Here is a 12128-nt window from a genome sequence, read left to right as displayed (position 1 = left end):
TTATTATGTATTATGTAGACTACAAAGAAATAATAAAAACACAACATTTAAAAATTCTACACAATCTGCAGTACATATTAGTTTATTTTAATATAGGAAATAAACTGTGGACTAATGCCGTGATTTTTCTTAATTTGCCTGACTGAACTTGGGCCGTTGGCAGTGGGAGTTCACGTTAGCAGTGAACATCTAAAGTGAGACTGAGAACGAAGAGATTATGAAAGGACATTTTAGGTACTAAAAAAAGCTAACGTTACTCTCTAATTTCTACAGATTCCAGCATCGCTAGAAAACTTACAACTGAGATCAAAACCACTGAATTTTAAAGCAGTAAAAACGCTACATAACAAGCTAACAACAAGGCACAGTTTGCACTGTAAAACCATGTTGTTAGAATTTTCCTCTTTAAAAACAAAATAGCAGCGGAATTTCCAAGAAAGGAAAGCATTTTACCTGTGAGCAGCATCGTTTCTAGCAGCAGTGATTCAATCCATGTCTGAGGAGATTTTTGTCGAGAGCTGAACGCAGTCGGGTGGCACACGTGACTCGTGTCGCTAGTCATAGTGCCAAAATACAGATTTACTTAGTTTTAAATGACACCATTGTAATCCTGAAAGTATCCCTTTTTCAAAAAAGTAACTATAATCTGATCACCACGCTACAGTTACTGGATTTTTGTATCTTACAACGCCGTTACATGTATTCCGGGTCCGTGTAACCATTCCGTTACTCCCCAACCCTGTTTGTATTACAACTGTTGTTATACAAATGGTAATCAATCTGCCAAAAAAGATTCACAAGAAAATAATCAGGAGGAAAAGAATGCAGCGACTGAAAACAGCTCTTTCTTCCATATTCTTGTAATGCCACGTCTCAAAATACCAAAATTTCTCTTGAAGTCTCTGAATATGAGAACGAGAAGGGATTTTTTTTTAGCTCATTCAGTCAAACTGCCTTCCACAATCTTAAACGGGGTATGCTCGTTAGGAAAAAAGGGGATACACTATAACTGATATTGAAAATAATGACATTTTCCATACGAATAATAAAAAAAGATAATACCTTTCCACACATGATGCATATCACTCCCGTTACTATAGAGGGCGCTGTTGCATTGCTCCTCAGTACATGGCGTCATTTTAAACGTCGCAAAACACGGAAGTGCTTCTTGTTTTGACCATAGAGTTTTGACTGTCCATGCACTGCGCTTAATTTTTTTTTAACAATAATAAACAATCATAGTCATCACGGAATGAGCGAGATCTATTCTGACACGGCTTGACAATGTTCGGAAAGTCTTCGGGTTATGACTATCAGCGTCTGTCGCAGAGAGATCAATTGTACAGTGACACTCCTGGATTGTTTTCATCTCATGCTGAATTCAACAACACTCACAATCATGACCAGAGAGGACATTCATTTGATTATGTCCCTAAAGTATCGAAAAACGACTTTACGGGTATTAGCTCTACGTTACAGTTACTACGGTGCAAATAGAAAATATTATTTCGATCCTATTTATTATTCAAAAAGAAATTGTGATTAGGGCTCTAAATTAGGATTAGTCAATTAAGCATGATTTATCGCATATAACATAATAGTTTGTAAATATATAATACACTATATGTATGTGTGCTGTCAAATCGATTAATCTCATCTACCATATAGGCCTACATATTTGTGTATCTGTATGCACACACACATACAAACTTATGTTAAATGTGATTAATCATTACTAATCGATTTGACAGCACTAATGATTAAATATAATTATTAGATATTACATATAATTTCTACATAATTCTTATTTCAGATAAATCTCAAGGATTGTTGTCCTGGATTTGCAACCTGATAGTTACATTCCTGGTTTTCCTACTTACTTTCATAACTTTTCCCATATCTGGATGGTTTGTCCTAAAGGTCAGTTCTATCTAAGCACATAATTGTCAGAGTTTTAGTCCTTTTTAAGCATTTATTAAATGTACAGTATTGTTTTCAGGTTGTACCAAACTATGAGAGGATAGTTGTTTTTCGTCTGGGTCGGATCCGTCCTCCTAAAGGTCCAGGAGTGGTTCTGGTTCTGCCCTTGATCGATCAGTGGCAGAAAGTTGACCTGCGGACCAGAGCCTTTAACGTCCCACCATGCAAGGTGCAATGAAATAACAGTACTTTTTAAAAACCTCACCTTGGTATACCAAGTATTTTGACATTCCCACAATTGTTCTGCCAAAAGGTAACCACCAAAGACGGTGGTGTGGTGTCAGTTGGAGCGGATATCCAGTTCCGGATCTGGAGTCCGGTGATGTCAGTGGTGGCCGTGCAGGATCTGAACGCATCCACCCGTCTCACCGCACACAACGCCATGATGCAGAACATGAGCAAAAAGACCCTGAGAGAGATACAGACAGAGAGAGTCAAACTAGGGGAATATCTCGGAGTGCGAATTTTTTTTTTTTTTTAATTTTGTGATTTTTTTTTTGTCCAATATTAATCTTTTTTGCTTGTGTGATGCAGATGGACATGAATGAGATGACAAAGCCATGGGGGCTGGAGGTGGACCGTGTGGAGCTGATCCTGGAAGGGGTGCTCCGGGAACCAGACGGGGGTCATTCGGGGCACTTAATCATGCCCCCCTCTGTCCCGGGGCTGGAAGGTCTCACCGGACCCATACAGCAGCTCGCAATGCACTTCCTGAGCCAGAGCCAGACGGCTGCGTCTCAATGCAGTCAGGGTGATGATGAAAAAAGTTCATGTCAAACCCTGCTTATGTAGTTAAATACTTTTCACGTAGAAACCGTGCGTGTCTAGGCTATGGCTAGGATTTTTTGAGACACTTTGGGAACTCCATTGTGTTCTGATGAAGTGAATAGAGTGTTTGCTAAAGGCTTCTAACTGTTAATTAAGTTATGTTATTAGTGGTTGCCAGGCTGTTGCCAAGGTGTTCTTACTAGTTGCTAGGCTGGTGGTAAGGTGTTGTGTTGATTTGACTGACAGACAGAATATTGAGACTGTAATAAATTGCTTGTTATATTCCTCACTTTGCATAAGATCATCTGTCGTATGACTAAATAAATTCACCTATGATGAAATGTTTTCAAGCCGTCATAATGAATCGTTGTGGTTCCCTCCAGATGCAGTGAGCTTCGCAGACGAGCTGCGTTCAGTGTCAGCCGCGAGTGTCAGCAGTGTGGACGGACTGATGGATGTGGTCAGATCAGTGCTTTCAGAGGAGCTGGTTCATCAGGTGGGAGCCTGTTACCACTTTCAGATCGCCACTGACTCCGGACAGACCAACAACTATTATATGGACCTGACACAAGGTAAGACTGAGAGTGTGTGAGAGAATTCTATTATATAAACCAATAAAAGCCTGTTTGCCAATGCCATTTCACTGCCTACACCTGGTGTAGTGCCTGCTATTGGTATTATGATCCTAGGACGGAGCCATGGCTTAGTGATGAAGCTCATTTGGGTGATTTGGGTTCGGGCCTGGCTTGCAACATCTCTGAAATCTTTTCTACTATGGCTTATTTCTGTTACCCCCAGCTTTTCTTAACTGAGCATTAGTTTTTGGTTTGTAGAGCATTTTTCTAACGGTCCCCTACCCTCAGTTCATCATGTATATTCTTACATATTCTTTCATCTTTAATCATAAACAGAATTAAATGGTTGCTTATAATCAGTATGAAAAAATCACATCTTGTTTTTATTTTATTGCTTAATTTCAAAAAAAAAAAAAAAAAAATATCCAAGAACATCAACCATTTTATGGAAGATTAAATAAGATTAAATTTGTCCATTAATATGTAAGATTTACTAGATTTCAAAGGGAATGCAGACAATGACAATCTGTTTTTTAAAATATGAAATTGATTGATAAATTTTAAAAAATAATAATAAATGAACAATTATTTGACTTGAAGTGGAATATCAGTACATTTATTTCTCACCACTGAATTGTACAGTTTAGTTTCTTCTCAAAAAGACCCTGAGAGAGATACAGACAGAGAGAGTCAAACTAGGGGAACCAAAAAACTCAATATGAATCCGAAATGCTTTGTTACAAAGTCCGAAATAAATAATTAACAGAAAAAAACTCACTCTGCATGACTCGTCACTTGCCATTGGAAGCTTCTTGTAGCAGCCTACATTCCTGCAGTTTTGGCCACAATCTTGCATGCAGCTCCTTTAAAGCAGTAAAATCATTACAACTGAAAAAAAATGTATTAAAAAAAAAAGGATAAAAGCACATAACAAAATTACTAAACATGAAACTAAAAATAAAAGCTATTAATAAAACTAAAATGCTAAAGATGTGTTATTACTACAACGAAACATCCAGTAAAATTATTGAATGGTGAATATCTGGTTGCCTATAAGAAATGCATTTTTTACACTGTGCTTTAATCCACACTATATAAAAGTTCTAACAGCAACACGGCACCCAAATTAAGACCAACCAGATCATCCATAATCTCTCTTGCCCTACTCTACTAGTCAAAGTATATGATTACAGGCAGAGAAAAGTGATAACCACGTATTAAGATTTGGATGCACTGCCCCATATGGGAATGGTCTCTAGAGCGTTTGTGCATTGTAATGAAATCCCCTGAATGCTGCCTCAGCGGTTTACCGTGTCTGTGTTCAGGACGTGGAGCGTGTGGCGTGGGTGTCCTGCCGAGAGAGCCGGATGTTTCTCTGTGCATGAGCGAGCAGGACCTGCTGGCCATGTTCCAGGGCGGCCTGCGACCGTTCGCCGCCTACAGCAGCGGCAGACTGAGAGTACAGGGAGATCTGAACACTGCCATGAAGCTAGAGACACTCATCAAACGCCTCAAGACCACATAACCTTATTTCAATTGATCAAAAGCCTTTGTAAATAATTTAAGGTTTACACTGTAAATGTTTAAATAGCTTCAGGGCTTAAATTATACTTTGAAAAACATTTTATTGTGATTGCATTTAAAGCTGGTGTGGTGTGTCACTGTTGTTTCATTATTTATTATAGTGTGGAGTATTATGTTACCCAACCATTTCAATTTATGTTTTTACCCAATAAACTGTTGATTCAAAATCTGTGACTGACTCGATTGTTTTCTGATACATGTATATCTTGTGAGACTTGGATTATTGCGCACACACTTAGCAACATCCTTGAAGTTTGTTGATCCGTTGTCTTGTCCAAGGCTGACTGTCTGTCGACCTTTGACCCCCATATATTTGGTGCCCTTGCGCAAGTGTTTATACAGAAAACTTTACAACAAGGTTATTCCACTATAGCATTTTGGTGTGTATACACTCACCTAAAGGATTATTGGGAACACCATAGTAATACTGTGTTTGACCCCCTTTCGCCTTCAGAACTGCCTTAATTCTACGTGGCATTGATTCAACAAGGTGCTGAAAGCATTCTTTAGAAATGTTGGCCCATATTGATAAGATAGCATCTTACAGTTGATGGAGATTTGTGGGATGCACATCCCGTTCCACCACATCCCAAAGATGCTCTATTGGGTTGAGATCTGGTGACTGTGGGGGCCATTTTAGCCCCAAAACAGAAGCAGATGCTCTAGAAGCAGCTGTTGACACCAGCGTCCATCTTAAACATTATCGTATAGAATGAGAATAATCTCTTCCCCGTAGAAGCCTAATCAGGATCACAATAAGGACCTCAATAATAGCCAGTAGGGGGCAGCACTGTCCCACAAAATTTGGTCCTTAGCACACTTCTCCATCATCCTTGACATGTAAAGTGGGAAGTCATATTAAAGCAAACAGCTGCTTTCCACAACAGATGATCTCTCCCTTGCGAGAGAGAGAGGCAGTGAGAGTGTGTGATGGACCTCTGGAGTCTGAGGGCCCGTCTGGCTCAGTGTCTGTCCACACTTAAGCACCAGCCACAGGTCAGGAAGAACCACGCGGGACGAGTACCTGCAGTCCGAAAGGACAACGCTACCGTCCTGCCCTTCAGTGAGGTTCCTGGACTGTGGAAGAATGGTGCGGCGAGTCTCTACACGTTCTGGAAAATGGATGGCCTCAGGAATATACACCGGATTATGGTGCATAATTTCAATATGTTTGGTCCCATTTACAGGTAAAACGATTTTTTTTTTACAACTAATACTCTGTGCCATATACATGAAAAAAACTGTATATTCCAGGAAAAAATGTGATTTCCAGGCCTAATTCATACACAGTAAAAAAATATTGATGGTTTAACTTAAAAAAGTAGGTAAACTGGTTGCCTTAAAATTTTAAGTTCATTGAACTGGAAAAAGTGAATTAATACAATGAAGGAGATTAATTTAACCATCATAAACTCAAAATTATATGTTATCTGAACTAAATAAATTATTTAAGTTGATTTGACAAAAGAAAAAATGTTGTGATTACTACACTGTAAATTTTTTTTTTGTTGGTTTAACTTAAAAAATAAGTAACCTGGGTTGCCTTAAAATTTTAAGTTGATTGAACTGGATAAAGTGAGTTAATACAATGAAGTAGATTCATTTAACCATCAGAAACTCAAAATAATAAGTTCTCAACTAAATAAATTATTATAAAGTTGATTTGACAAAAGAAAATATGTTGTGATAACAAATCTTGAAAATATTTTTGACAGAAATTAATTACAAAAATACTTCTATTTCTTTGCGATATGTTTTTTTTTCTCAAATATTTCATGACTTTTTTGGTTACACTTTATTTTAAGGTTACATTTTACTTGCTCAAATGAGTACTGAGTCATATCAATTAACTACATGCACTAACTATAGAGTTACGGTTGGGTTTAGGGTTAGTTATTTGTGAGTTACTTCGTCACCTTGAAATAAAGTGTTCCTATTTTGAAATTGGTCAAAGGTGGTAAAAAAATAACTATTTATGTTAATTTAATAAATTGTATAATGCACAAATGTGATACAATATACTAAAATACCAGAAAAATATTTTCAGACATTTTTTTTGTTCTATATATCACACATTTTTGACTCATGAATATCAAAAAGATTTCCTATGGTTCATCCATTTGACCTAAACAAAAAGGGCATTTATAAAGCTCAAACTATTATAAATTCAAAATGATAATAATAAACCATATACTGACCTTTATTTTTTATTTTTTTTATTTTTTTTAAAGAAACAATGATAAAAATTTTCCTAATTTCTTTTTCTTTGTACAATCATTTATACCATAGTATATGGAAGTCAATGAGACCAGAAACTGTCTGGTTACTGATATTCTTCTAAATATCAAAAAAATCGTCTCAATACATTCGAAAACGGTAAAACTCTGGGGGAGTGAGTGGTAAAATGAGCCTATTTCCAAAAAAAAAAAAAAAGTGGAGTATTCCTTTAAGCTCAGGGGGACCGGAATGATCTGTCTCTTCCCATTAGAAAAGTCTGTTTTTCAATCGCTTCTTAAAACCTACCTCTTCTCATTGGCCTTTGACACCTGACATTGACATTTTGTCAATCCCTCAGTTGGCATCAGTGTGAAAAAATGGATCTTAAAAGCATGCAAAAACATCTGAACATTGTGAAACCATATTCTACCATTATATGATGCCTATATAAATCTGCTCAGGGAAAAAGTTGGATACTACGAGAGTGTGAACATCATCAAGCCTGAAGACGCTGCTATCCTGTTTAAAGCTGAGGGTCATTACCCCAAGAGACTCCGGGTGGAGGCGTGGACCTCCTACAGGGACTACAGGAACCGCAAATATGGCGTCCTGCTAAAGTAGGCGGAGTCTTTCCAGATTTGCTACAACCATGTTTACTGGAATAGTAAAAGATATTGATTTGTTCCTGCAGAGACGGAGAGGACTGGAAATCTAATAGGATCATCCTAAACAAGGAGGTGATTTCCCCAAAGGTGCAGGGGAACTTCGTGCCGCTTCTGGATGAGGTCGGACAGGACTTTGTGGCTCGAGTTTATAAAAAGATTGAGAGGAGCGGACAAAATGAATGGACCACAGATTTGTCTCATGAACTCTTCAAGTACGCACTGGAATGTAAGGTTTGACGAGTTTGAGTTTGTCTTTACAATGAAATGCGAATATATATATATATAGTATAGTATTCGGTAGATATACAAAGTTTCTAGTAATCGTTTATTTGTTTAACACATTTTTTCAATTATTTCTCTCTCTCTCTCTCACACACACACACACACACACACACACACAGTGAAAAAATTCCCCTTACATTTAATCCAAAAATCTTTAGGTATTTTTATGTATACATTTTGTAGAATATATACATTTCTGTCTGTTTAAAAAAAAATTATAATTACATGGTAATATACATTTTTAAATATTGAAAATTGCATTAGAGAAATGTAGACAAGAAAATGACAAAAAGTTATTTATGATGACCCAATGTAACCAAAATGTTAAGCACTTAAAGGAGTAGTTCACTTTAAAAAAAAAACTTTTGCTGATAATTTACTCACCCCCATGTCATCCAAGATGTCCACGTCTTTCTTTCTTCAGTCGAAAAGAAATTAAGGTTTTTGATGAAAACATCCCAGGATTTTCTCCATATAATGCACTTCAATGGGGTCCAAACGGTTCAAGGTCCAAATGAGAGTTTCAGTGCAGCTTCAAAGGGCTTTAAACGACACCAGACGATGAATAAGATAACTTAAGATAATTTTTTTACATTAATTTAACAGAGGGGTTTTTTTTTAATCAAAATTACAAATGATTTTTACATAGATGGTTCACCCAAAACTGAAAATTCGGTATCATTCTTGTGTGGAAGTGAAGGGGATTTGAAAGCTAACACTATTTGTTCCTCTCAGCCGTGAGTGCCGTGTTGTACGGGGAGCGTTTGGGTCTGCTGATGGACTACATTGATCCAGATGCCCAGCACTTCATCGACTGCATCACCGTCATGTTCAAGACCACCTCGCCCATGCTGTTCGTCCCTCCGGCCCTGCTCCGCCGCATGGGGGCCAAAATCTGGAAGGACCACGTGGAGGCCTGGGACGGCATCTTCAACCAGGGTAACACGACGTTGGTTGCATAGGATGAAATTCATTCTGGTCTTTTTGTCGAGAAACACTTCAGGCTCTGATATACTCACTGTGAATATCAGGGCCTTTCCTCTTGAAACTTCCACTGATTTTTCATCCCTCAATGTGGTTTTCCCAAAGCCGACCGATGTATCCAGAATATCTACCGACAGTTGAGGAAAGATCCAGAAGCCAGCGGGAAGTACCCTGGTGTGCTGGCTAGCCTTCTAATGCTGGACAAACTGTCCATCGAGGACATAAAGGCCAGTGTCACGGAGCTGATGGCCGGAGGGGTCGACACGGTAAGATAAATAATCAACGCTAGAGGAAGTTCATCCAGAAATAAAAATGCCATAATTTACTCACCCATGTCATTCCACACCTGTATGACTTTCTTCTGCAGAACACAAAAGAAGTTATTTTGTGGAATGTTTTTGTCCATACAATGAAAGTCAATGGGGTCCAAAACAAACAACATTGGACCCCACTGACTTTCATTGCATGGAAAAATATATATATATATTCTTCAAAACATCTTTTGTATTTCACAGAAGTAAGAGAAACACATGACTGAGTAAATTATTATATATTTTCCTTTTTGGGCGGTGTTACATATTTTCTGTATTTTTGTGTGCGTCAGACGTCTATCACACTGATGTGGACGCTCTATGAGTTGGCCCGACACCCGGACCTGCAGGAGGAGATCCGTGCAGAAATCTCGGCTGCTCGTATCACCTCTAAAGGAGACGTGATGGAGATGCTTAAGATGGTTCCTCTGCTTAAAGGAGCCCTGAAGGAAACTTTAAGGTACACACATAGTTATATATATATATATATATATATATATATATATATATATTACATACACACACACACACATATATATATATATATATATATATATATATTAGGGCTATCAAATGATTACTCGTGATTAATCGCATCCAAAAAAAAAAAATTGTGTTTACATAATATATGTGGGTGCATTGTGTATAATTATTTTGTATATATGTGTGTGTATATATATATATATATATATATACACACACACACAAATGTACACATACAAAAAAATCTATATTTAAGAAAAAATATTATTTATATATAAAATATTTATATTTATATATAATATAAATTATATATAAATGTATATACATGAAAATATTTCTTAAATATATACAAGCATGTGTGTGTATTTATATAAAATAATTATACACAGTGCACCCACATATATTATGTAAACACAAAGTTTTACTTTGGATTCGATTAATTGCGATTAATCGTTTGACAGCCCTAATATATACAAAACATATGCATATATAAACACATATAAATATATATATATATATATATATATATGTATATATACGTTTATGTTAGATTTGACAACACTTTTATATATATATATATATATATATATATATATCCATCATAAAAATATTGTTTTTAAAATAGACTTTTACAGCGAAATAATTATAAACCATTTCAATATTTAGTGGGAAAATTATTTGTCAATATTTACACATATTACAATGTTGTCAGTTTTACCATAAGCAACAATATTGACAACAATTAGGTTTTATCGATTAAAACTTTTTGTTGTTCAAATTAGTGTAGAAACGAATAAACGTGACAAGCATTTTGGCTTTACCATGTGTCTAAAATCATATAATTTCTTATGAAGGTTACATCCTGTAGCTGTGAGTCTACAAAGATACATCACTGAAGACATCATCCTGCAAAATTACCACATTCCAGCCGGGGTGAGTGTGAATTTAAGGAAATTACTGAATTCGTTCAAGTCAAACTGGACAAAATATGACTGTTTTCATGTGTCTGGATCAGACTTTAGTCCAGCTGGGTCTGTACGCTATGGGTCGTGATCATCGGGTCTTCCCGCACCCAGAACAGTACCGTCCCGATCGCTGGGTCAGATCCCAGAGCCACTACTTCAAGAGCCTGAGCTTCGGGTTCGGCCCACGCCAGTGTTTGGGCCGTAGGATCGCCGAGACAGAGATGCAGCTCTTCCTTATTCATGTAAGTGGATTTCTAAAGCGAGGAACATCATATCCTCTTAGGTGGCTAAATAACGTTGGGCTGATTCTCTTTCTTTCTTGTCGTATTTTCATCTTTATAGATGCTGGAGAACTTCAGGTTTGAGAAGCAGAGGCAGGTGGAGGTCAGGAGCACGTTTGAGCTCATCTTACTGCCCGAGAAGCCCATCATACTGACCATCAAACCACTGAACGCCAGCAGAACGCAGAGCTGCAAATGATGTCCAGGACTGAACTGGATGCGACTCTGAGCTTTAGATCGTCTTTGAGATGTCATGCCTGTCAAAAGATTGGACTCAATTTTAGTTTCTCATGATCTTAAAGGGATTGTTGTGTCATCATTTACTCGCCCTTATGTCATTCTAACCTGGAACTTAATAGAAGATATTTTGAAGAATGTTCAAAACAACAACAAGAAAAAAAAATCTAAAGTAATTTTTCAAAATATCTGTTTTTGGGTTTGGAATAAAGATCCGCCGATGGGCTATTATTTCATCCACAACCACATCACAAAACTCATCATGCGTTCGCCACATAAACGCATCCAAAATTAAATATTTAAAGGGATAGTTCACTTTGAAATAAATGTTTTATATGTTTTATCTTACCTCAAAGGCATCCAAGATGTAGGTGTCTTTGTTTCCGCTCGTTTCGTGTCTTATGTGTACTTACATTTATGAGTCATTAAATCATGTTTAATTTGGACTTCTCTGTGCATGCTCTTTGAGGTGGTGACCATAGACCTGCACTATATGACTGATAGACTCAAACGGTTTGACCTAAAAATATCAAAATTGAAAATACTGTGGAAACAAAGACACCTACATCTTGGATGCCCTTGAGGTAAGATAAAACATATCAAAAATTAATTTTAAAGTGAACTATCCCTTTAACATATATATGTTCCAACAACTGTCTTGAGAGTTTAAAAATATGCAGATTTCGTGCATAAATCATTTTGTTTACAAATCAGACGCTTTGAATGAATATGAATAAATGAAAATTGGCATATAAAATGTTGTTTTTTATATTAAAAATATACTTTTTTCCCCCAA

At 36.8% G+C, this 12128-nt stretch overlaps 3 protein-coding genes across 9 annotated transcripts in view; 2 read left to right on the top strand and 1 right to left on the bottom strand.

Moving 5' to 3' along the window:
• Positions 1-1141: 1141 nt before the first annotated feature.
• stoml1 (stomatin (EPB72)-like 1) lies at positions 1142-5078 on the top strand. The gene is made up of 7 exons (XM_039647045.2): positions 1142-1459; positions 1814-1920; positions 2000-2149; positions 2234-2437; positions 2515-2731; positions 3132-3320; positions 4649-5078. Exons 1-7 carry the CDS (start codon positions 1285-1287, stop codon positions 4846-4848), a joined length of 1242 nt encoding a protein of 413 aa, XP_039502979.2. The 5' UTR covers positions 1142-1284; the 3' UTR covers positions 4849-5078.
• A 678-nt stretch (positions 5079-5756) lies between these two features.
• LOC120495594 (cholesterol side-chain cleavage enzyme, mitochondrial) lies at positions 5757-11294 on the top strand. The gene is made up of 9 exons (XM_039695229.2): positions 5757-6094; positions 7586-7741; positions 7816-8015; positions 8807-9010; positions 9161-9321; positions 9660-9826; positions 10704-10782; positions 10865-11056; positions 11157-11294. The coding sequence occupies exons 1-9, from the start codon at positions 5838-5840 to the stop codon at positions 11292-11294; spliced, it is 1554 nt and encodes a 517-aa protein (XP_039551163.2). The 5' UTR covers positions 5757-5837.
• Positions 10490-12128, bottom strand: part of ccdc33 (coiled-coil domain containing 33) — a 51597-nt gene continuing 49958 nt past the window's right edge. For all 7 annotated transcript variants that reach the window (XM_039695233.2, XM_089127733.1, XM_089127732.1 and 4 more), the window contains one exon: positions 10490-11352. The gene's annotated coding sequence lies outside the window, so the exon portion shown is untranslated. The remainder of the gene's footprint in view (positions 11353-12128) is intronic.

The sequence above is a fragment of the Pimephales promelas genome, chromosome 25 (genome assembly GCF_988280905.1).
Source record: "Pimephales promelas chromosome 25, fPimPro1.hap1.1, whole genome shotgun sequence".
Classification (NCBI taxonomy): domain Eukaryota; kingdom Metazoa; phylum Chordata; class Actinopteri; order Cypriniformes; family Leuciscidae; genus Pimephales; species Pimephales promelas.
Note: the sequence above shows the minus strand (reverse complement) of the source record. Positions and strands in the feature narration are given on the sequence as shown.